Here is a 25,929-nt window from a genome sequence, read left to right on the forward strand (position 1 = left end):
GATTATCATACCAAGTGAAATCAGCCAGAAAGAGAAAGACAAATGCCATATGATATCACTTGTAAGTGAAATCTAAAATACAACACAAATGAACCTATCTACAAAACAGAAACAGATTCACAGACATAGAGAACAGACTTATCATTGTGTGGGGGGTGGGGGAGTGGAGGGAAGGATTGAGAGTTTGGAATTAGCAGAAGCAAACTATATAGAACGGATAAACAACGAAGTCCTATTGTATAGCACAGGAAACTATATTCAACATCCTGTGATAAACCATAATGGAAAAGCACATGAAAAGAATGTTGGTGGTGGTTTAATGGATAAATTGTGTCCAACTCTTGTGACCCCAGAGACTGTTGCCAGCCAGGCTTCTCTGTCCACAGGATTTCTCAGGCAAGGATACTGAAGTGTGTTGCCATTTCCTTCTCCAGGGGATCTTCCTGGCCCAGGGATCGAACCAGGGCCTCCTGAATTGCAGGCAGATTCTTTCCTGACTGAGCCACCAGGGAAGCCCATGAAAAGAATATATATATGTATAATTGAAAAAAAAAAAAAAAAGAATATATATATGTATAATTGAGTCACTTTGCTGTGCAACAGAAATACAATGCTGTAAATCAATTATACTTCAATAACAATTTTTTAAGAAAAGAAAGAATGAAAGAAAGGCTTTTAACCATTCAGACCCTGGTTGAAATTTGAGATTCGCCCACTCGGTAACTGCCACCTTAGGCAAGTGGCTTAACCTCTCTGAGCCTTTATTTTCCTCATCTGCAAAGTGGGGCTACTGATAGTACCCACTGATTGTGTTTGCGGAGGGGATTTGATGAGATAGTGGGGGCAGTATCAGCATAAGTTTTGGCCGATGGTAACTTAAGGAGCCGTAACTGTCAGGAGAAGAAAGCACTCATAACGAGTTTATGGGAAACAGGAGAGGGTAAGAGAGGTGGACATCTCGGCAAGTGTGCCGGAGAGCTGTGTTGAGTGAGTTGAGGGGTGCTGGGTGTCCAGCCACCTCTCCTGCGTCCGGCCCTCACACCACCGGGCTCTCTCCCACAGAGGGCCTGCATCGACTTCGCCATCAGCGCCAAACCCCTGACCCGGCACATGCCGCAGAACAAGCAGAGTTTCCAGTATCGCATGTGGCAGTTCGTGGTGTCCCCACCTTTCGAGTACACCATCATGGCCATGATCGCCCTCAACACCATCGTGCTCATGATGAAGGTGAGCCCCCCTCCCCGAGTGCGGCTTAACCACGCCCCCTGCTTCCCTGCCCCACACACCCATCCTCCCCTAGCAAGATGGAACCCACTAGAAGTTTCCCAGACAGACCGCACTCTGTTACCACCAAGCCCTTGTTCTTGCTGTTCCCACCGCCTATCACAAGATTCCCAGCACTCTATCTGGCCAGTCCCTTCCGGCTGCCCCTTCAGAGCCCTTCCTCTGGTAAGCCTTCCCTGGCCTCCCAGGACCATATGAAGTCTTAGCAAGCATCCTATTTGGTTTTTGTTTGTTTTATTTGTTCGGCTGTGCCACATCTTAGTCGCAGCATATGGGATCTTTAGTTGCAGCACAGTAACTCTTAATTTTGCATGTGAGATCTAGTTCCCTGACCAGGGATGGAACCTGGCACCCACTACTCTGGGAGCTCGGAGTCTGAGCCTCTGGACTACCAGGGAAGTCCCATCCTATCTGTTACCTCACATGTCACAATATCAGTATTGGGTTGTCCGACAATCTGCCACCCACCTGTGGGCCCCAAGGGGCTGAGACAAGTCCTGATCACCACTAAATTCCAGGGGTTCAGAGAAGCCCTGACTCTAAGGGAACAAGAGCCCCTTGATAAATGTGTGATGAATGAAATGAGGAGGAAAGGGCAGGTAAGGACCTTGTACCGCTTAGAGTCAAGGAGCCTCTTCAGAGTGAAAAATCAGAACCTTTGACCCTGTGCTTTGGAGACCAGAGGTCTGAATTTGAGCCCAGCTCTACCACTTAATTCACCACTGAATCTTGAGCTAGTGACCAGTGGCATGAGATGCACTGGTCATCTCCAAAGCCCCTGGTTTCCCTGTCAATGAAATGAGAATTATTTAAAAAATAGCACCTTCCATACATCTGGTGGGGATTAGGGTTGAATGACAAAATTCCTGCGAAGACATTAGCACATTTCTAGATTCTTAGAAACACTCCATAAATGTAGCTGTTGATTTTTTTTAACTTATGTTTTCTATTTCTGACTGCTGGGTTTTCATTGCTGCGCACAGGCTTTCTCTAGTGGCAGCAAGTGGGGGATTCTCTTCACTGCGGCACGCGGGCTTCCTGTCGAGGGGGCTTCTCTTGTTGCAGAGCACAGGTTCTAGGTATATGGGCTTCGGTACTTGTGGCTTGCAGGCTCTAGTGCGTGGGCTCAGTAGTCATGGCAGATGGGCTTAGTGGCTTCTCGGCATGTGGAATCTTCCCAGACCAGGGATCGAACCCATGTCCCCTGCATTGGCAGGGGGACTCCCATCCGCTGCACCACCAGGGTTGATTTTTTTTTTGAATAGGCAAAAAAGCAGTGCCTGTGTCCACCTGAAAACTCATCTCTACAAGCAAGTGCTTTTATCTTTCCATTGTTAAGATCATGAACAGTTGTAAACAAACAGAAGAGATAAAGATAGAATAGCACAGCCCTTCTCAGCCTGCTCCCAGATCATCTGGGCATCTTGTTAAAATGCAGATTCTGTTTCATCTTTTTTTTAAGTATTTTAAATGATAGCACGCTATTTCACCCTTAAATTCTTCAGTATGCATTTCTAAAAAATCAGAACATTTTCCCACATGTTCTTATACTTGACAAGATTAGTGTTAACACCAGAAGATCCATATTGAGTTGTCCCCAAAATGTCTTTTACAGTGAGTTGTTGAGCCAAGATCTAAGTGGCTACACATGGTCTCCAGTTTTTTGTCTTTTAAATTTCTGTCTTCTGCCCCTCCCCCCCCCCCCCCCCCCCGACCATTCCATGCCCGCCCCCACTATTAAGTTTCTGAGGAAACCAGATGAATTAAATGAAAACTGTCTCACCTCTGGGTGCATTGGTTTCCTCCATCTGCCGCATTTCCTGTATCCTGGTGAAAGTGAAAAGAAAGTGAAGTGGTAGTTGCTCAGTCATGTACAACTCTTTGTGACCCCATGGACTGTAGCCCTCCAGGCTCTTCTGTCCGTGGAATTCTCCAGGCAAGAATACTGGAGTGGGTTGCCGTTCCCTTCTCCAGGGGATCTTCCCAACCTAGGGATCAAACCCCAGTTTCCAGCATCACAGGCAGATTCTTTACCGTCTGAGCCACCATAGATTCCATATGCCACGGGGCAGCTAAGCCCTCAAGCCACAACCGCTGAGCCCACGTACCCTGGAGTCCATGTTTTGCAGCAAGAGAGGCTACCACAATGAGACACCCACACGCCACAACTAGAGAAAGTCCAAGCAGCAGCACAGACCCAGTGCAGCCATAAATGAATAAGTAAAAGTTTTGAAAATTACAAAGAGGATGCTGTAGACATCCTCCTGCATCACAAGGCGCCCCATCCGGCCAGGCTGTCCTGGGATCTTGGCTGTTACGACAGGGCTCAAGAAAGGAATTTTTGCTTTGATGTGAAAAGATGAGCCGAGCCAGTGAAGAGCTGGGCTGGAGCTCAGGCTGGCTCCACAGGACATCAAGAGGGAAGCCAAGTGTCCAAGCCCTGCCTGCCCCGAGGAAAAGACGGCCATGCAGCCACCCTGCACCCCTACGTGCGCTCCCCAATGCCACGCCCACTGTCCCCAATACCACGCCCACTGACCCCGCCTCTCTTCCTACTTTCTCATCTAGTTCTACGGGGCCTCTGTTGCTTATGAAAATGCCCTGAGAGTATTCAACATCGTCTTCACCTCCCTCTTCTCACTGGAATGTCTGCTCAAAGTCATGGCTTTTGGGATTCTGGTAAGTCCGGCCCTGGGACTAGAGCTGTGGGATAAAGGAAAGCCCGGAGGGGTACTGGGCGCTGTTGGTGGTCTCCCCACCTGGCCCCTCTGCCCCCAACCCCAGCGGTGACTTGAGCATCCCTCCAATGCACACAGATCCTATACACTTAGTTGTTCTCATACTTACCAAGTAACACCAAACTCTGTGCATATTATTAAATGATGTGATGAGAGAGGGTGATTATTATTTTGGAGATAAGGAAATGGAGATCCAGACAAGCCGAGTCCATAGCATTCAAACTGTTCTAGCCACAATCTGCAGTAAGCAATACACTTTGCAATGGAGCCCAATACACAGAAGTACATGCATGCATGCATCCTAAGTCGCTTCAGTCATGTCCGACTCTTTGCAACCCCTGGAAGGTAGCCTGCCAGGCTCTTCTGTCGGTGGGATCCTCCAGGCGAGATACTGGAGTGGGTTGTCATGCCCTCCTCCAGGGGATCTTCCCAACCCAGGGGTGGAACCCACATCTCTTATGTCTCCTGCACTAGCAAGTGGGTTGTTTACCACTAGCACCACCTGGGAAGCCCACACAGAAGTACAGACAACCAAAATGAAATTTTCTCAGAATCTATATCTCCCATTAAAATATACCCTATATGCTGCGGTTGTCTATTTTCTTGATTCCATGTTCCCACCCCACCCCCTTTTTTAATTTGCCGGTCCCACAGCATATGGGATCTTAGTTCCCTGACCAGGAAAGCGCCCCCTGCAGTGGAAGCACAGAGTCTTAACCACTGTCCTGCCAGGAAAGTACTGCCCCCTCTGTTTTATAATGTAATTCATGACCCACTAACAGTGCAAGTGGCCTTAACCCGAAGTCTATTGACCCCCAAAGGGATCTGTGGAGAGGGGTTGTGGGTGAGGGGACCCATGAAATGAGATGTGAAAAAATTACACCTGTATTTTTCACCAGCCGCCAACTGGACTTTAGAGTTTCCTTCTGTCTTAAAAGTAGACAGCAGACCCCCCAGGGTTACCAATATGATCTGTGCCACTGATACAAATCAGGTGTTCTCATACTGCATCCAAGAGGTTGCAGGTAAGTCAGCCCTCCATATCTGTAGGTTCTGCATCCGAGGACTCAACCCATTTGATTGGCAGTTGGTTGAATCCACAGATGTGAGACCTGAGGATATGGAGGCCTGCCTGTCAAGCACTTGAGAATATGCCTAGCCCACCTCTCTAAGAAGAATGACCTGCGGCTCATGGTGTTAGCAGATGGAGGCTGGGTTCTCACCTCAGCTTCCTGAGGTGGTAAAAAGTGTCTGCTTTGGCACAAGACAGACCTCGAGTCTGATTGTATTCAGGCTGTGTCACCTCCCCTCTCTCTCCTCCATCACAAGAAAAGCCCATCCTCTGTGTCTCCCTCAGAAGAGCTCTTGCAAACCCTAAGTGCAAATAATGTGAGTCTGGAGACTGAGGGGGAAGCCTGGCATGTTTTGAGTGCCAAGTTGCTTTAGTCATGTCCGACTCTTTATGGAGACCCCATGGACTGTAACCTGCCAGGCTCCTCTGTCCATGGGATTCTCCAGGCAAGAATACTGGAGTGGGTTGTCATTTCCTCCCCCAGGGGATCTTCCTGATCCAGGGATCAAACCCAAGTCTCTGAAGGCTCCTGCATTGCAGGCAGGTTCTTTACCGCTGAGCCACCAGGGAATTGAGCACTCAGTAAATGCCAGGAAGGGTTACGGTAAAGCTCATCACTCCTTTCTCCTCCAAAGCAGTGATTCCCAATCCTGCAACCAAACAAAAGCACTTAAAGTTGAATGATGCCCCAGACCCACCTTGAGTTGTCCTGATTCACCAAGTGGGCTGGGAGCCCCTGAATCTGTATTTTTCATGAGGACACTCGGGGGAACCCAGCGTACAGTCTGGACCATTGACTGGGTCCTGCAGTGTGGACCAGCCAGGCGGGGGGTAGGAACTGCACAGTCAGGGCAACTGCACCAACTCAAGAGTTCCAGTCCCAGGGGCGCCCCCTGTGGGCTGTGTGATGCAGAACAGGTCACAGAACATGTACGGGGAAGAAGTCAGTCTCTGGAGCACCCACGTAGTTTAGTCACTCAGTCATGTCCGACTCTTTTGTGGCCCCATAGACTGCAGCCCTCCAGGCTCCTCTGTCCTTGGGATTCTCCAGGTGAAAATACTGGAGTGGGCTTCCATGCCCTCCTCCAGGGGATCTTCCTGACTCAGGGATCGAACCTGCATCTCCTGCATCGGCAGGTGGTTCTTTATCACTGAGCCCCCTGGGAAGTCCTGGAGTACCCATACTTGAGTATGAATGCTGCCTCAGCCCCTTTCTAGAAGTGTGACCAAAAACAAAGCATTTGGCCTCTTTGCTCCTTTGTCTACATCTGCAAAATAAGAGGACCACACACCCAGCCAGAGCTGAGGGGAGCATGAGCATGGACCCAGCTGCCCAATGCAGTTGTGTGTTGTGATTTTTTTTTCCCCAGTCAATGTTCTGGTGGCAAAGTGATGCAATCTGCTAGGGCCTGGAACCCCATCTCCTCCACCCCTGATAATCCTGCACAGTTCTGCTCTGAGCCTCCCTCTTCAGTTTTAGGTGAAGCCCCAAGTTCCCCATGTGGAATTTAAATGATAGAAGGGAAGCTTCTAGTCCAGGGGCTTGAAGCATGTGGCCAGCCACCTAGAAAGTTGAATTTGTGGGCCCCCATAAGCAGAGCCTGAGACAAGAATTGAGTGCAAGGGATTTATCTGGAAGGTGACCCCAGAAAGCCTCATAGAGGAGAGAGGGAGTGAGACAGAGAAGGGAGCCAACGCAGGGTGTGTTGCTGAGCAGCTGAGCAATGCTGGCAAATGGAGTGCAGTTCCATGGAGGACCTCTGAGAGGCAGCAGAGATCACGTACTCTGGTCATCTCACCCATGGTGAGGGAGCTGGGGTATTTATCCTCCAGGTCTCATAAGCCATAATGAAGAGCTGCTCCCAGAGAAGCTGTTAATTACCCCCAACAAGTATGCTGCTACAGAACACCGCCGGGCAGAATGACAAGGTTTCACAGTCAAATATGAGGACATCTGGGTAGGACCCTAGCAGCAGCTATATAAATACCCAAAAGTGCCAGTGGAACCTGAATTCCTGTCAATTCTAAAACAGCATCCATCTATTGAAAACATCCATGCATGTATGCATGCTCAGTCATGTCTGACTCTGCAACCCCATGGACTAGCCCACCAGGCTCCTCTGTCCATGGGATTTTCCAGGCAAGAATACCGGCATGGGTTGCCATTTCCTCCTCCAGGAGACCTTCCCAACCCAGAGATCGAAACAGCATCTCCTGAGTCTCCTGCATTGGCAGGCAGATTTTTTACCACTGAACCACCTGGGAAGCCCTATTGTATACCAGACCCCACACTCAGTGACTCACATGCATTATCAGATTGTTGTTATACCCTTATGTTCCATAAGAGGACCTTGAGGCCAAAGCAGTCCAACTCCGAGGACATTGGATTCATACATGCTAAAAGAATTTGATCCTGAGAAGCACGGCTCCAAAGCCTGGGTCCATCTCTGTGAGGCAAAGGGGCTGCTGCCATGTGAGATGCTTAGGGGAGAAGCTGACTGCTTAGGATGGGGTCCAAGCTCTGACCCACCCTCTGCTTTTGTGAGAATGCTGGGAAAGCCTGTGTTTAGCGTGGGTCCCACTGAACCTTGAGAGAAGAGCTATTTGAGCCACACCCTTAGATCCAGGCAGAGGTGCTTACTCATTGTGGGCTCAAACTATGTGAAACATTTCAGTGTTTTAACAACAACATGCTATACTGGTGTGTCCCAGTTGCACCAGAATCCAGCCCAGGGATGTATCAGTCAGGAGAGATCAAATTAAGCTGCAGTAACAAACAACCCCCACATTTCAATTGCTCCAGTCAACAAAGGGTTTGTTGACACCCAGCAGCAGTGGGGGGTGGGGCTGTTTGCCTTTAGTTACTCAGAGATCCAAGCTCATGGAGCAGCTGTCGCCTGGAAAATTACGGTCCCCAGGTCCAGGGTGAAGAGGGTTCTGGCGAGTACTGTGCTTGCCCAGAGGGGACTCATGCTGCCTCTTGTTCACAACCCATTGGCTATAACTGGTTTCACAGGCTTGGGTATAACTAGATCCACAAGGTGACCAGGAAGTGTAGCCTCATGTGTGTCCAGAAGGCTTCTGTACCCTCGTTACTGTCTTCCTTCTTCAGATTAAGAAATGCCGGCCCAGAGAGGTTAAGTCATTGACCCACAGCCACACAGCTGGATGACAGTATAGCTGGGATGTGAACCCAGAGGCCATTGCCTTAGCCAGTTTGCTATAAGCACAGTCCTGATTTAGCGCGGTCCTGTCCACAGACCCTGGACTTGCCCAGATTTGGGTTCAAATCCTGTCTCTTCACCTCTGCAATGCCTGAGGTGAGCAACTTTGCTCTCTGAGCCTCAGTTGCCTTGTGTAAAATGAGTGATAATCTGATGGTCTTTGCAAAGATCCCAGTGACATCAATAATAATGCATCCAAGGTTTCAGGGGACCCTTGGAATTGTTGGAGAATCAAGGCACAGCCCAGAAGGGCAGCCCTGTTCCCCGCCGACCAGTGAGGCACCTGGAGGGGCCCCCTCTGGGATCAAGCAAGCCACAGGGAGGCAGAGGGGGTCTCAGGGCGGGAGGGGACACTCAGAGCACATGATATCTGAGCAGCAAGATACATTTTGCTATTGGATTGACTGTAACTATTCCGGGCACTCAGACTGGTCTGCAGCTGTGCCTCTAATGGGCCCCCTGGGCTGGACACAGGGGCCAGCCCTGGAGCCCTGTGTTGGCATCTCTATCTTGTGGGTCCCCATTCTAGAATTATTTTCGCGATGCCTGGAACATCTTCGACTTTGTGACTGTTCTGGGCAGCATCACCGACATCCTCGTGACCGAGTTTGGGGTAAGTTTCCTGCCGGCTTCTCTCCGGGCAGTTCTTGGCTGGGCTGGGCGAGGTGAGGAGGAGGTCACAGAGAAGCAGAGGGTCCCGACAGCCACAGCTGGCTCAAGCCAGCGCTTGACCTTGACCAAAGAGGGAGAAGTGGGGGGGCCCCGGAATCAAGGCAGCCCCTCAGGAGGGCCATGTGCAGAGACGGGGGTGTCCAAAGCCCCCAGCTCTGCAGTGTGAATTCCCTGCATCTTGGCTACTGATGTATGAATAGATTCTGTGGATAAGCTCATTGAGAAAACAGAGACACTTAAAGGATCTCAAGGCTGAGCCCTGCCCTCCAAACAGCACACAGTGTTGGGGGCCCAAAGGGAACCAGCTTCAAGTCTGTCCTGCTTGAACTAACCATCTTCTGGCTCATGGGCAGGAGGGAGCCACAGCCCTCAGGTTAATGGGGGGACACCTTTCTCAGGACTTTAGGAGGGTCCCCAGGACATGTGTCTTCCTGTATCCTCAGGCCTGGCAGGTTCCCAATGTGGGGGTCTCTGGATGTCAGTGTGGTGGGCTGTGGGCCACATCGTCTTTCCCCCTTGTCTGGAAGATTCAGGGTCCCATATCTCCTGTCTCAGACCCCCTCCTTGGCTGTTTGCCAGTGAGCCCAGGCTTGAGGGCCCTTGGGAGGCTTGAGGGAGGGTAGAAGATCCTCACAGAGGAAGCAAAAGGGCAAAGAATGTCAGAGCCAAGGGCCAGGGGTGGTATCAACCTTGTCATAATAACAACAAAAATAAATAGTAGGTAACAAGAATCATGCACTCACTGTGTGCCAGGCACTGTGCCAAGTGTTTTACGTGGATTAACTCATGGTTCAGGTTGGGGGGCTGAACATATAAAAGAATCGCTTTAGTGAGTTCAGCTGAAGGGATCTGAAAGCAGAGACCACTCACCAGCAGAAGGGAAGGAGCCCAGTCACCGTGGGGAGCTGTTACCTGCCCAGGTGCTGAAGTCAGAGGGGCTACCTGGTGGAAAGTGTGGACACAGAGGGACGAAGCACCTGCCAGAGACAGGGCCAAAGCAGGCATAGAGCATCAAGAGAGAAATACCCATTCTCTCCTCCCACCCTCTGTCTCCTGCCAGCCACTTCCATTGGCCAGACCCAGCCAGAAAGGAGCAGGGAGGCCAGAAAGCCAGGGTGATGCTCAGAACAGGCAGAGAAGAACAGAGAGTAGACCTGGGTGGGGTGAGGCCCAAGGAAGAGGGTGTTGCCCCATTTCACAGATGAGGAAACAGATGCTCAATGCTCAGGAAAATGAGGGACACACCTAAGGGCATGCAACTAGGCCTGCTGACTCCTGAGGGCACACTGGTGTTCCCTGGGGTGTCCCTAACTGAGCACCTGGCAGAAAGGGATCATCTGGGCCCCTTTTCTATCCTGTGAGCCTCGTAGAACTGGGAAGCTCCACCGAAGAGGGAGCATTCCCTGACTCATCCCCTAACACCCCCACCCAAGTGGTATTCTGGCCACAATTCTTTGCCTTCAGCTCCAGTGAACCAAAAGTTCCCCCTTCCCTCGTCTCACCCCTGACACCTTCCTCTAGAGAGGTCATGCCCAGCTGGGGGCTATCCCCATTGGGGTACCTCCGTCTGGCCACTGTCCTCTCCCTGGCAGAAAGCCAGAGCTTAGACCTCATTGTCTGTCTTGGGTTTTTAAGAGGTCTGGGCTCCTCCTGACAATCAAAATTATCTTGCCACCCACCCAAAGACAAGACAGCCTTGAACCAAAATCTCTCTGGATCAAGAGCTTAGAAGAGGTGACCCACCACCGCAGTAGGGAGGTAGAGGAAGTTGATTGAAGCTCTAGTTGCCAGTAAAAGATCTGTAGGATTGGACCCCAAAGGCTTCTTCTCCTGACTACAAGATGTGGGAAGGAAGGATGGGGCATGGTATCCAATTCAGGGATGTCAGGACTATTGTAGTAGTCAAACAGCCCTCCCTACAAGCTGCTTGACTTTGGGTAACTTGTATTACCTCTTCTCACCCAGAATTTGGGACTAACCTTCATAACCAACCTCACCAGACCCTTACAAGCCTTGCATTCATTCATGCATTCATAGGAGTGCACATTAAGCGCCTGCTGTATGCCAGTCACTGGTAGAGGTGCTGAGGACAGAGCAAGACAGACAAGAATGCCTCCCCCAAGTGGGCTGACACTCTAGGAGAGGAGAGGGCAACTTTGAACAAATCAGAGTGCTTGACGTAAAGTGCTTGGCACAGAACCAGCCAGGAATTAGTTCACGAATGGCAGTTATTATTATTGTTCTTGCTATTATTACTGTGAATGAACTTGGGATTAAGGTCTGTTAGGCAGCACCCCAGCCCTGAATTCTAATCACTTGGTGGGAAAGATAGAGGGTGGGCATTTGGACCCTTTTACTTTTAGGAGGATAAACTCCCAACCTGGAGGCAGGGTGGGGATGGGGTGGAGGTGGGGGGTGGTCACCCTACTGAGCAAAGAGCCCTCAGCAGCCCCTTTCTGCCTCCCAGGTAAGCCCACTAGGTCTGAAGGCAGAGTTCAGCCAGGCTGAGGCCCGGGGAGCCAGGCCATTGGGAGGGCAAGTCCCCAGGGTTTCGGGGGAGGGGGAGAGGGTGTGAGGCCCACTGGGCCTCAGCTGCACCCCCAAGTGGCTGGGGTGACGTGGGTTTGCCCTGCGTGCGATGGATAATGACTGTGTTTCTTGTCTTGTCTCTTTTCATGCCTGCTCTTTAAACTGTATATTGGCACAACGCCGTCTGAAAAACTCATCCAATCAAAATGCACTATGAAATTCATTTGTTCATCCATGACGTGGTCTGTGTGTTCATACACCAATGACTATCTCCCAACCCACCACCACCACCCCCACTCCCCGCCCGGGAACCGAAACCCATTGGTTTTTTGGCACTGGTTACAAATCAACCTAAAAAACGCTGAACACGCCTCCCCAACTGCCCCCGCCCGCCCGCTCCCCCTCCATCTTCAACATCTGCATCTAGAATCCGGTTGGTCTTACTTCTTTCTGAAGTCTAAATGCCTTACATTAACTGTGAACGCATCTTCTCGCATCAGCATTGCACGTCACGCCCTGGGCTTTTTAAACTTGGATGGCCTGATGTACCCTCCTATCCCCACTGGGTCTGTCTGTCGGTCTCTCCAAACCCTCCTGACTCCCTCATTCCTCCCTCCACCCCTCATTCCCACAGTCTCTTTCTCTGGTTTTTATTGGGTTTCTGAGTTGGGGTTTTCTGTTGAGGTTGGTTTGTGTCTTCTGCAAAGAAAAGGATGGGTTTGCCCCCAGGCAGCGCCTCCCCTAGGACAGGCTGGCTGGCTGGGTCTCCCACCCCATTCCTCACACACAGCCCTGTACTCAGGGCCCTTAGCCACTCTCACCGCTCCTGCCCCAGTTCAGCTCCATGGAGACCTGGGGCCCCAGGAAGTCTCCCCCAGTCCCTCACCCCATTCCAAGCCCATGAGCCCTTCAGGCTTGAGGACCGGTGATGTACATCTCCAAGTCTGATGGAGGAGGTCTGAGGGACCTGCAATGTGTGGGCAAAGAGACTCAGGTGAGGGGGACACGGAAAAGCCAGGACTCGGGTCTGGCTGCTTCCAGATGGACCAGCCAGCTGACGCCCTCTCCTGGAGCCCTGAGATGCAGGGGATCCTGTCCCCCTCCCCCACCCAGACACAGTCCCCACACACACGTGCTCTCTGCTCTTGGCTGTGCAGCCTCTGACTCTCCCCCTGTCTTTCTCTCTGGATCCCTTTGCCGCTGTCTCTGTCTCTCTCTCTTTCCCTTTCTCTCTTTTGCTCTTGCAGTCTTCCTGTCTTGATCCTCCCCCACCCAACACACCCACACGCACACACCCGCACCCCCACCCCGGATGCACCGTCTCCATCTCTCCCTCACCTCACTTACTCTGCTTCCTACACACCTGCACACTCTTCCCTCTGTTAAATCCCACCCGGGGACTTCCCTGGTAGTCCAGTGGCTAAGATTCCGTGCCCCCAGTGCAGGGGGCCTGGGTTTGATCCAGGGAACTGGGTTTGTCAGGGAACTAAGATCCCACATGCCACAACTGAAAGATCCCACAGGCTGCAGCTAAGACCTGGTGCGGCCAAATAAATAAATGAAAATAAGTATTTTAAAAAGAGAGAAGAAATCCCACCTGCCTCTGCCCCTCCCCCCGAGCCCCTTAAGGATTCCCCTCAATGGCATCTTTGCACCAGGATCTCCTCTCCCCTGCTAGCTAGCCATACATAAGCACTCACCCACTAGATACTTAATGAGCCCCAATTCAGTGCCCCAGATGGGGGGTTGGATAGAAGCAGACACCATCACTGCTCCCTCCCCTGCCACATAGCCTACAGTCGGGTGGTGGTGGGGAGGAGGGTAGGCGTTGGTCAAATAAGCCCTGAAACACACTTGAAATTTAACTGTGTTGCACGCTGAAGTATAAGCAGTGTTAACAAGGAGGAGAGGGGGAGAAAAGGACATTGGAGGCCCAGAATAGCACATGCAAAGGTCCTGGGGCAGATCAGAGTATGCAGGGGCAGGTCTTCAAGTGAGAGGCTGTGGCTGGAGCAAAGGGTAGAAGAAGGCCGACCTAGAAAAACTGAAGAGGTCAGAAGGGGACAGGACTCTGGGGCGGATCTGGAGCAGAGGAGGTGTGATAGGAAGTGTGGTTACACCAGACGCTGCTGCTGCAGAGCAGGAAGTAGGAAGGCAGGGGTCTGGGCTGGAAGTGAGCACCAGGAATCCCAGGGAGAGATGACATCGGAAGAGGGAGGGAACGATGGGAGGACTGGCCATCTGAGCAGGGGCCTCTCCAGGACCTGGAGATGGGTCGGGTCTGGGCTGGGAGTAGACAGAGACACCCGGAGGATTTGAGTCTGGCTTGAACCATGAGACGGAAGTTAGGGAATGCTGGGAGAGGGTCAGGTAATGGGAAGAGCACATGTGGTTGCACATTAGGCTTGACGGGCACCCCAGAAGAAGTCAGGTAGGCAGGTGGTTATGGGATCTGGAGTCCAGAGGCAAGATCTGAGCTGGAGATGGGGTCTTCAAGTGGCAGGATTTCTCTGGAGCCCTGAGGTCAGTGGTTCCCACATCCCCCGCCCACAGCAAGCCTTCCAAGGGCCCTCATCCCTCCCCTTCAGCCTAGAACCAGGAAGCACTAGGCAGGGTTGGAGGAGAGGACTGTTCCTTCGCGGCTGTGGACAGAAAGATGGAAACTAGGAAGAAGGAAGTCAGAAGTTCTGCAAGTACCTGAAGGACTCTATGCAGACCCAGGGAGAGATGGAAGGATGGATGAGGGCAGACTAGAAACTTCCCCTGCCCTGTCACCCAGACCTCTTTCACCTCTACCCCCTTCCCTCCCCCGTGTGTCTCCACTCTCCCTGGCTCAAAGAAGGGCAGCATGCTCTCTGCACGCGTCTCCCGTCAAAACCCCCTTGCTTCTCCTGCATGGTGGCAGCTCCCACCCCCTGCTCTGCCCCCAGCCCCCAGAGGCTGCTTCCAGGGCCTGTCTGCCTTTGCATGAATCCACATGTTATGCCCCGCCCCATGAAGGGATGGCTCGTACTCTGGGGGGTGGGTGGGAGGGGACTGGGGACACCTGGGCCGTTGGCCCTGGTCCCAAATGGGTGGCCGAGCAGGGCTGGGAGTCAGGTTCACAGGGCATGAAGGGTGACTCTCAGTCAAGCTGGGTTGGGGGGATTTATTTGAGGCACTCGAGACATTCTCATTGTGGTTGGGCCCAGTGTGGTCAGGGTAGGAGCCCCACACCCTTCCTCCATCCTAAATGTCTACCTAAGGGTCAACTGATATGTCTCAGAGAGCATCCCAGACCTTTCTGGCAAACCCAGAGGCCTCTTGCCATCTTCAGAAATTCCTTGAACCACCCCTCCCATTCCTGCCAGAGTTAGCTAGATCCAGTGTCTGGGAAACCCCCAAGAAGCACTAGGTAGATTGCCCATATAATTCATTGTCCAAACTTCTGAGGCCAAAAAGGTCGCTGTGACTGGGGGGGCAACCTGAATGACCACCCCTGTGCCATTTGTGGGGTGAGGGCTAGGCCAGTTTTAACCCTGCTACATGCCTTATCTAGAGCTTCTCCAAGTCCCCTGGTGGCCCTTCTGCTTCCAACCCACTGATCAGTGGTGGTTTCCGGGCCTGCCTGAAATGCCTCATACCACAAATGCCTCTGGTCCCCAAACAGATACTGGAAGCCAGGAAACCAGTTCCATTTCTAAGGATGCAGGAACCTTGGCAAACTGGAGGACACGTGGCCTGCTTCAAGGTGGGCAGCCACATCTGAGCCTCAAGTAACTGCTACCAGCAGAGGCAGCCTCAGGGTGGCCCAAAAGGCAGATTTGAGGGCAAAAAAATCTGACTTAAATGGGCAGTTATTTTTCATTTCTAAAAGAAAATTCCTTGGGCCCGACAAAATAGTTTCCTTGGCCAAATTTGGTCCATGCGTGACTTCCAGTCTCTGGTACCCCAACAGCGCCCCTTGAAGCCCCAGCAGGCAAGCCCCTGGATAGTCAGGTGGGAACCATCTAGTCAGCCAGACCCAACAGCCCTGTCTCCCCACCCCCACCCCCACCGCACCCGGGGTTCTGGCTCGGGAGGGAGGAACTAGAGGCAGTGACTAGACCGGGGGCCTTTGAGCAGAGGCAGGGTCCACCCAGGGAGGTCCTGGGGGCAGGGACAGCCTCACCTCCCGGCCCCCAGCACCGGCCCCTCGGTGGACTTGGGCTGATGGCGAGCTCACCCACCCACGGGCGCTGCGTACTTCCTGCTTCCCGCAGGCCTGGTCCCGTGCTACTCCACCCAGTCCCAGAAGCTGAGAAGCCATCCCTGAGAGGGGGGAAAGGGCCCCAAATGCATCTTCTCCGACTCAGCGGGCAGCGAGGACTCGCCCTGCAGCCGAACAGCCCCAGCTCCCTCCCGTCCTCCCCATTCCCGCTCGCCAAGGGGGTAAGAAAAGATGCTCTTCCGCTTCTCCGATTGGCTCAAGCCGCTGCTCCTCTTGGCCGTGGGGTGAGGTCAGGGCGGGCAGGAGCGGGTGGGCAGCTCGGCAGGGCAGGGTGCCCGGTGAGTCCCACGACAGATGCATTTCTGGCCCGGAGCATAACATGCGCTCGGAACCCGCACACGTCCACCAGGCCTGAGCGTGCTGGCTGCCCCGCCCCGCCCCGGTGTTTGTGCATCGTACACGTGTGATGGATTCGGCAACTTGACCCGCTTGTGTCCTATCGTCTCAGTGCATTTGGTTGTTGGGAGAAACAAAAACCATCTCGATTTTTTTCCTGATTGGATGATTCGGATATATTTTCTTTCCTTGTTCTTTTGTTATTTCTTCCCCACCCCACCCACCCCCATTCCTTTCTCTTCCTTCCTTTTTCTTTCCTTTCCCCTTTGCGGGTGGGGCTGGCTGGGAGGGTTTATGCTTTTGAGTTGATGCCTTTTCCTCCCTCTCACCCTTTCTCCTCCCCATCCCCTACTTCATTTTTTTCGAGTTTTTTCCTCCGCACCATTGCATTAGTAGTGCTTTCTCTCCTCTCCCTCCTTATTTGGGGTCTGGCTTGCTTTTTCCTGTTGGTTGGCTTCATGTAGGGGCCTCTGTGAGTGGTGACAGCTCTGAGCCCCTGGGGGTGTGTGAATGGTCACCCCTCTTTCTCCATCTCCCCAGAATAACTTCATCAACTTGAGCTTCCTCCGCCTCTTCCGAGCTGCCCGGCTCATCAAACTCCTCCGTCAGGGTTACACCATCCGAATTCTTCTCTGGACCTTTGTGCAGTCCTTCAAGGTGAGCCCCAGCCCCTGCCCCTGCCAGGGCTAAGAAGAAAAATCAGGATCTCTCCCCCACCCCCACCCCACTGCCTACTCTGGTTGAATCTAGAAATCATGTGGAAATGCCTTTATTAATATCATATACCTTACTGGGAATGTGTTATATGCAGGACTCTTTTCTAACTTCCTGCCCCTGGTATGTCTTGAGGGCTCCAAAGGGAATCTCCCAGAGCCACCAAAGATGCCCACCATCCCTGGCACCACTGGCAGCATGCGGCCACCCAACCTGCGGGGGTTGAGCACTGGGACCAGTGAGGGAAACAGCATGGGTAAGGGGCACCCAGCACTATTCTTCATTGCCTTCCTTCCCACCAGGCCCTGCCCTATGTCTGTCTACTGATTGCCATGCTTTTTTTCATCTACGCCATCATTGGGATGCAGGTGAGTGCCAGCCCTCTAATGTTCCCAGAGCACTCCCAAGGAGGGCCACCCCGCTTAGGTAGGGGTGGGTTAGGAGAGCCCATTTCAGAGAGGCATCTCTGTAGGTTGAGTGGAGTTTTCCTGAAGCTTCTGGCACCCGTGGCCACTCCTAGTCATCACTATCTAATTCCCCAGGTGTTTGGCAACATTGGCATCGACGTGGAGGACGAGGACAGTGATGAAGATGAATTCCAAATCACTGAGCACAATAACTTCCGGACCTTCTTCCAGGCCCTCATGCTTCTCTTCCGGTGAGGCAGGGGCACGCTTTTATCCTTTTCTTCGGGCGGTGGGCGTGTCCCCGTCTTTCTCTTCCGGTGGGGGCGTGCCCTCCACCTTCTGTTCAGTGAGGTTTGGGGTGGGTGTGGAGCGGCCCGAAGACCCTAACGGCAGGAGCTGAAAGCCCTGGGATGCAAGCATGAAGGCATTTTTCAGGGATTATCTCATAGAATCTTCTTGAGCATCCTGTCAAGGGATTCTCGGCAATTGCACCTGACAGATGAGGAGACAGCCTTATAGACTCTGAATAGACTGCTAGGCTTGATTCTTAATTCTGATTGCACTTAGGGTTCCTTCATTCATTCATCAGAGGTTTATTAAGCACTTGTTATATTTACTGCTGTTGTATTTACTGCTGTAAATACTGAGAACAAAGCAGAGACAACATTCTCTGCTGTCTGGATGCTTATATTTCCACAGGGGAGGCAGACAATCAGTGATCTAATTATAGAAGGCAGGAGGAGAAGGGGAAGACAGAGGATGAGACGGTTGGATGGCATCACCGACTCGATGGTCATGAGTTTGAGCAAGCTCTGAGAGTTGGTGATGGACAGGGAAGCCTGGTGTGCTACAGTCCATGGGATCACAAAGAGTCAGACACCACTGAGCAAGTGAACTGAACTGAATTATAAAGGATATTAGGAGATAAAATTCAAGATTAAGAGGGAAATGGAGGCATGAAGAACAAGTAATATATGATTGCACTTATATGAGGTACCCAAAATGGGCAAATTCTTAGGGAAAAAGCTATTCAATATCAGTATTGTCAGGGGCTGGGGGAGAAGAGAAGGTGTAGTTAGTGTTTAATGGGATACAAGTTTTCAGTTTGGGATGATAAAATGGTTCTGGAGATGGATAGTGCTAATGGTTGCCATTCTAAATGTGCTTCAGTTCAGTTCAGTCACTCAGTCCTGTCTGACTCTTTGCGACCCCATGGACTGCAGCATGCCGGGCTTCCCTGTCCATCTCCAACTCCCGAAGCTTGCTCAAACTCATGTCCATCGAGTGGGTGATACCATCCAACCATCTCATCCTCTCTTGCCCCCTTCTCCTCCTGCCTTCAATCTTTCCCAGCATCAGGGTCTTTTCCAGTGAGTCAGTTCTTCACATCAGGTGGCCATAGTATTGGAGCTTCAGCTTCAGCATCAATCCTTCCAATGAATATTCAGGACTGATTTCCTTTAGGGTGGACTGGTTTGATCTCCTTGCTGTCCAAGGGACTCTCAAGAGTCTTCTCCAACACCACACAGTTCAAAAGCATCAATTCTTCCACGTTCAGCTAAATATGCTTATTACCATTGAATTATACACTTAAATGTTTAAAATTATAATATTTATGTATATTTTGTCACAATTGTTTTCTCATTTAATAACAATCAAAAGAAAGAAATGGAGGAATAATAGGTCTTGCCTCCCTTGAGGGAGATAATATTTGAGCAAAATAGTTGAGGGAGGGAGCCATGTGGATATCTGGGGAAGGGCAGTTCAGGTGGAGGTTATGATGCATGCAAAGGTCCTGAGGCAGGAGCATAGCTGTCAGGTTGGAGGACAAGGAACCCAATGCACCTGGAGCAGAGTAACCTAGGGAGAAAGAAATAAGAAATGACAGTCACCTAGAGAGAGGGAAGTTTTAAAAACATACCTGTATCTCCAAGCCAGATCACTTTAATATCAAGTCTGTGGGAGTGGGGGGCATTGGCATCAGCATTTTTAAAAAGCATTCCCCTTGGGCTTTAATGCACAGCCAAGGATGAGAATCCCCTCCTCTTTAGGCTCAAAGAGGAAAAAAAGTGATTTACTCAAGCCCACATCAGTCCAGCTCCAGAGCTTAAGTGATTAACCTTAGCGCTCTGCCTCCCTGGGAGTAGGTGTTGGTTGTCCAGGGCTGCATACCCAGGTCCCTGATGCCCCCTCTTTCCCCTCAGGAGTGCCACTGGGGAGGCTTGGCACAACATCATGCTTTCCTGCCTCAGCGGGAAACCCTGTGATAAGAACTCTGGCATCCTGACTCACGAGTGCGGCAATGAATTTGCTTATTTTTACTTCGTTTCCTTCATCTTCCTCTGCTCATTTCTGGTGAGTCCATGGACATGTATAGGAAAGCTTCCTAGACCTGGATCCCTCCCAAGGGTGTGAATTCTCTGGAATGTGGCTGTCACACACTTTTTACCTCCAAGACGTCTCTGGACCAGTCCACGATTAGGTTAACCAGGGTTTCTCACCCATGACACTCGTGACACTGGGGGGCTGGATCATTCTCTGATGAAGGTTGTTCTGTGCATGCTAGCATCCCTGGCCTTGATCCACTAGGTGGCAGGATCACATGCCCCACCACTCTCCCAGTTATGACAACCAAAGATGTCTCCAGACATTATCAAGTATCCCCCGAAGGAGGGAGCAGAATCTCCCCCTTTTGAGACCTGCCGTGCATGCCGAGAGAAAAACTAATGGAGCTCAGAGCTGGCCCCAGGTTCCATCTAGCTGAGCTGTCGGAGCCTCCCGCCTGCCCTCTGAAAGGTGTGTTCCTTCCTCTCTATGATCAGGAGGCAGGAAAAAGTCAGCCACAGGAAAGGAACACTCTCTGGAGGCTGTAGGGCTTTGCAAAAAGAAATTGAAAGGTTTTCACTAGTAAAAGATGAGTTTGTTAAAAGGAGGAATCTCCTCAGACATGAGAATATCACTCACTGTAAGACTGCAAAAAGGAACCAGGAATGAAAAATATATATATCAGGAACCTCCATCCTGTTCTCTCTTTCTCTCTCACTCTCTCTGGTGTCTCATCTCAGCAAATCTTTTTTTGTTGTTTCCACTCTTCCTGGAATGGTTTGAGCACAGTCAGAAGAACTGAAACAATCTAGGTGTTTCAGGCAGAGGGGATTTAACATAGGGATTGGCTACACAGGGCTGAAAGGGCAAACAGGCAACACTGAAATCACCAGGGATTAGCCGCGGCAGGAAGGCCAGGGCTGGGGCATTAAAAGGAAGAGAGGGTGTTGACCGCCAACTCAGCCACCACTAGCACCCCTGCCCTGGCACCCTAGCTGTGTGCTGCCCCTGGACAACTGAAGACGGCGTTCTGTGGCTGCTGTCACAAAGAACCACAAACTTGATGGCTGAAAACAACACAAATTTTATCCTGCCACAGTTCTGGAGGCTAGAAGTCTGACCGTGGTGTTGGCAGGGCCGTGATCCCTCCAGAGCGGTTAGGAGAGGCTCCTTCCTGGCCTCTTGCAGCTTCTGAGGGCCACACGTGTTCCTTGACTTGTGGAAGCATCACTCCAGTCACTGCCTCTGCCCTCACATGGTCTTCTTCATGTGTGTCTGTGTCCAGATTTCCCTCTTTTGAGGACAGCAGTCACATGGAATTTAGCCCACCTTGATCCAGTGTGATCTCATCTTAAACTGACGATGAGAGTACAAAGACCATTTTTTCCAAATAAAGTCACATTCGCAGGAACTAGGGGCCAGGATTTGATTGTATCTCGTGGGGACACAGTTCAGTCCGCAACACAGAGCCACGTGGGAAGCAGAAGGAGTCTCCTCTCCGCCTACTCTCTCCTCCCCAGGTTGGCCTCCCTCCCACCCGTGGCTCCTGCTGGCAGGATGTAAGCTGCCCAAGGAGTATGCGAGCTATTGTTTTCAGACCTCAGCCCAAGCACCAGTATCTCTCAGCAAAAGCCCAACACATCCACTCTCTTCAGACCAGCAGTCTCACATTGAGATACTCGTAGCCTAAGTCTCAAAGCATCCCCCCACCCCCACCCACCCTGAGTCCAGTGTCAACAGCCATTGACCTGGAGGGTCCACTGTTGTTGTTGTTATTGTTTTGTTGCCAGATTGTGTCCAACTCTTTTGCAATGCCATGGACTGTAGCCCACCAGGCTCCTCTGTCCATGGGATTTCCCAGACAAGAATACTGGAATGGGTTGCCATTTCCTTCTCCAGGGGATCTTCCCAACCCAGGATTCAAACCCGTGTCTCAGCATTGGCAGGCGGTTTCTTTACCACTGAGCCTCCAGGGAAGCCCAGAGGGACCATTGCCCAGTGTCAAATTCCCAAAAGAGAGTCTGCATGGGCCATCCTAGCTCCTGGTCAAATAGCCACCATTGTCTTAGTAGCTGTGGGTTCCTATGGAGACACATTCATACTACAGCCCATCTGGGAAAGGCAGGCACCCTAGAAGACATCTGCTACACTTGACTATCAGCCCCTAAGAGGCAGGAATTTTTGTTTTGTTCACTGCTGCCTCCCCAACACCTAGGACGGTAACTGGCACACAGTAGGTGCTCAATCAGTATCATGAAATGATGAATTGAAGGTAGGGACACCTAGAAATACAGCTTATTTGGTAAGCACCTACTATGTTTACATCTGCACATTTGCTTAATACCTACTATGCGCTAGGCCTTATGCTAGGTACTGGGGATATAAGGAGAGAACATGTTTCTCTCAGTTTGCAGGGGTGCTGGGCAGAACAGTCAGCAGACAGTAGCAGTATAATCTGATTTGTGGTTTGATAGGGAAGACAGAGTGAGAGAAGGAAGATTTCTCCCCCTGAGGGCCACTCAGGGAAGGTGAGCAGGACTTAGACCACATATTGATCAAATCGGTTGCCTATAGGGACTTTCCTGGCAGTTCAGTGGTTAAGACTTCACCTCTGCAATGCAGGGGATGCAGGTTCAATCCCTGGTCAGGGAGCTACGATCCCTCATGCCTTGCAGCCAAAGATCCAAAACATAAAACAGAAGCAATATTGTAACAAATTGACTAAAGACTTTAAAATGGTCCACATCCAAAAAAAAAAAAAAAAAAAAAATTCTTTAAGATTGGCTGCAAGTAACAGGAATTCAACTGAAACTGATGTAAGTGAAATACACAGTTCACTAATTTCTACCACTGAAAAGTCTGGATGAGGCTGGGTCCGGGCAATAGCAGACCCTGCCCTCTTTGCTGTTTTCCTCCACCCTGGCTTTTATTCTCAAACTCTCTCCCTGTGATGGGAAGGTGGCTGCCAGAGTGCCAGCAGAAATCCCAAGCAAGTCTCTCATTTGCTACTCTGGGTCACGTGCCCCTCCCTAACCAATCACAAGCCTGGGTTATGTGACCACCACCTATGAAGCCAGCCACATCCAACAACAGCGTATAAGTATAAAGAGGGGGAGGGCTCCCCAGATGTTATTATTCAGGAGAGAAATGATGTCCACTGAGGGAGCAGCATTTACAAAGGGCTGGAGGCAAGACTGATGCAAGCTCCCCATGTACTAAAGGCTAAAAGAGTGTGTGACAGGCTGCCACAAGATGTAGACGAAGGCAGGAAGATTCATCCATCCATCCATCCATCCAACACATATTTGCTGAATAATTACTTTAGTTGGGGATGGAAACATGATAAGGTCCTGGTCCATGGAGTATTCATTTTGGTCTTGTTGGAGGTCGGGTGTGGGAGGATTTGGGGTCATGGTGGTCCCCTTGGTGTTGGCTCCTATGTCACATAACCTCTCCACCTCTCTCTCCAACTGTATCAATCTTGGTCTCTGTCTCTGTCTGTCTCTCTCCCCATCTCCATTTCTCCATATCTCTGTTTCCGGACTCCTTCTGTGAGCGTGTGTCTTTCCTCTGTCTCCGCCCATCTCTTTCTCTGACTTCCTTTTCCCATTTTTATCTCCCTCCCTCTCTCCCTCTGGGCCTCTGTGTATACGTGTTTGGATGTGTCTCGCTCTCCCCGATCCCGTCTTGGCCCCTGGGGTCCCCACAGATGCTGAATCTTTTTGTTGCCGTCATCATGGACAACTTTGAGTACCTCACCCGAGACTCCTCCATCCTGGGTCCCCACCACCTGGATGAGTACGTGCGTGTCTGGGCCGAGTATGACCCTGCAGCGTGGTAAGCAGTCACCCCAAATCCTCCAGCCACATCACCCACCTTTCTCTGGTACTGGAGCATAGTCTAGATCAGGCTGCAGACCTTAGGCTGTTGTCTCCCTGGGAAGCTAGCAGGGATTTCAGTAGGATCAATCAAAGGAAAAGAGATGAGAATCAGTACCCTTGCACATCCTGGGTGAAATGATTTGGGTACCACCACTGCCCATACCCGAGGCTTTCTGGGAAATGAGGGAGAGACTCCACCATGAGTTCATCTCCTGTGAGTCTCTCCTGTTCCTGACTTTGAGGCCTCCAGATAGTGAGAACAAGTTTTCCAGGCCCCAGGGAGGACGCCAGAGGCCTCTCAGCCTCAATTCTCCTGGGAGTATGGGGAGAAGGGCTGGTTTAGTTCCCTTGGGAGACAGAATTAGCTACAAGATCAGCTCCCATTGGGATTCCAGGACCCTGGAACATGAGGTCACGCGAGGCCAGGGGAGAGGACGCAGAGCCTTGGTGGTCCCTGTGTGTTCATGATCGTGAGGGGAGTAAGCTCTCCCATCTCCGTGAGCAGGGCAGTGCGCCCTCCCAGTTGACAGGTGATGGTTTCCGAGCGTGATCTCCACCCTGCTCAAGTGTATTGAGTACCTTCTCAGCACCAAGCCCTTGCTGGACACTCAGATGTGCCATCCTGATGCTCAGGGCCCAGCAACCACAGACTGAAGATTCTAGTTCAGGCTGAGCTTGGGGACTAAGAAAGCATTAAATAGAGGCCCTCCGCAGCCTGAGCACTGCAGGAGAGGCCTCATGAGGAAGGCAGGGAGGGATGAATCCTTGCCATTCTTACAGCCCCAGACAAGTCCACCATGAGACCAAGAGGCTGGGGTGAGCCACGGGGCTGGGGCTTGACTTTCAGCTGGTTCCTAACTCTTCCTCTTTTGATTTTAGGTCACAGCAGTTGGATGCTGTCCCCCTGTCCTCTATGCCACGAAACCCCCAGCCCCCAGTGTAGCCCATGTAGATTGTGGAGGAGGGAGATTCAGAAAGCCCTGGGGGAGGTTCTCCCAGCCCAGAGTTCCCAGCCCACTCCACACAAAACCCTCTGCCCACCCCGCACCCCCAGGGTCTGCAAGTGTCTGGGAACGTCTCAGGGACCTTCATGCATCCTATGTCTCCCTGACTCCTTCAAGCCAGGGGGTTCCCAGGCCCTGGCATCGTGACCTCACTTATGAGCACGGGGAGCCAATGTGATGCAGCTTGACCCCATGCCTCCACTAATCCCCTCTCTTCTCCTTTCAGCGGTCGGATTCATTATAAGGATATGTACAGTTTATTGCGCGTAATATCTCCCCCTCTCGGCTTAGGCAAGAAATGTCCTCATAGGGTTGCTTGCAAGGTTTGATTTCCACTAAAACCTGCTAGCATCCATGGAATGAGTGTGGCTTGGGGTTCTTCAATATATATATTTCATATATATATATATATATATATAATCTAAAAAAACAGAGCCATCTCTCTCTTTTGCATTAAACTAGAAAACTCTTTTAGCCAACAGAATGCAGTCACGTAGACTTGATGAAGCATGGAACGTTTATCTCTCCGTTCCCTTCAGCCATTTCTGCTTGCTCTTAGCTGAAGCTGCCCATCCCGGGGTCTCAACGGCACCCCAAAATCAGACACATCTGAGGGGACCGTAACTTTGCATTGACCACCGCCCCCCACCCCCACCATCTCCTCCACTCTCTCCCTCTCCACCCTTCGCCTCCCGAAGCCCCAGCCCTTCTCCCACTGTCGTGGCCCCTCTTCCCCATCTAGGCCCCCTCAGAGACCAGCCTCAGCCAAACCAGAGAACTTGACCCAGTTTTTTAAATAACACCAAACCAAAGAATTGCTCCAGACCTTTCTGAGTGAGAAGCCCCGCCCGCCTCCCCATTCTGTCCACATTCCACCAGAACTAGAGCTCAGAGTCAACAGTGAATCTGACTTTTCTCTTTTCTCTCTCTCTCCCTGCTCATAAGCAGTGAAATAATATTTTTTAATTACCTCTCCCATTTTTTTCTCCTCTTTTTTTATTTATTTGAAACACCTCTTTTATCGTTCTCTGCATCTTTCTCTCTCTATTTTTTCGGCTCGTGTGATTTTTTTTTTTTCTTTTGTTTTTTCCCCCGCTTCCTTTTCTTCCCCTCCCTCCACCCACCCTTCCTTTGGTTCTCCGTTCCCACCTCCGTTTTTTGTTTTTGGTGCTGCCAGGGGCCGCATGCCTTACCCGGACATGTATCAGATGCTGAGACACATGTCTCCGCCCCTGGGTCTGGGGAAGAAGTGTCCGGCCAGAGTGGCTTACAAGGTAGTTTAACCCTTGCCAACCACCGACGTCCAGGCACTGGGGATTTTTCAGTGCTGACCAGGAACAGCCAGCCGAGTCTCTTTTTCCAGCGTTACTCTTCTTTTTTTTCTTTTTCTTTTTTCTTTTTTTCCCCCTTCCTCCTCAAGTAAATGGATCATGACCATCCCTTGATTCTAAGCAATTCACTGTGTCCGTCCTTTCTGGTCAGTGTGGCTTGGTG

At 51.2% G+C, this 25,929-nt stretch overlaps 1 protein-coding gene across 1 annotated transcript in view; it reads left to right on the top strand.

The window, feature by feature from the left end:
- Window positions 1–25,929, top strand: part of CACNA1A (calcium voltage-gated channel subunit alpha1 A) — a 249,988-nt gene that overhangs the window by 203,378 nt on the left and 20,681 nt on the right. Inside the window, exons 29-37 of the mRNA XM_061150133.1 lie at window positions 1,063–1,227; window positions 3,853–3,963; window positions 8,848–8,931; window positions 16,645–16,761; window positions 17,121–17,186; window positions 17,361–17,476; window positions 19,430–19,580; window positions 23,260–23,387; window positions 25,613–25,709. Coding sequence (XP_061006116.1) covers window positions 1,063–1,227; window positions 3,853–3,963; window positions 8,848–8,931; window positions 16,645–16,761; window positions 17,121–17,186; window positions 17,361–17,476; window positions 19,430–19,580; window positions 23,260–23,387; window positions 25,613–25,709 — 1,035 coding nt within the window. The remainder of the gene's footprint in view (window positions 1–1,062; window positions 1,228–3,852; window positions 3,964–8,847; window positions 8,932–16,644; window positions 16,762–17,120; window positions 17,187–17,360; window positions 17,477–19,429; window positions 19,581–23,259; window positions 23,388–25,612; window positions 25,710–25,929) is intronic.

This window comes from Dama dama, chromosome 9, assembly GCF_033118175.1.
Source record: "Dama dama isolate Ldn47 chromosome 9, ASM3311817v1, whole genome shotgun sequence".
NCBI classification, from domain to species: Eukaryota; Metazoa; Chordata; class Mammalia; order Artiodactyla; family Cervidae; genus Dama; species Dama dama.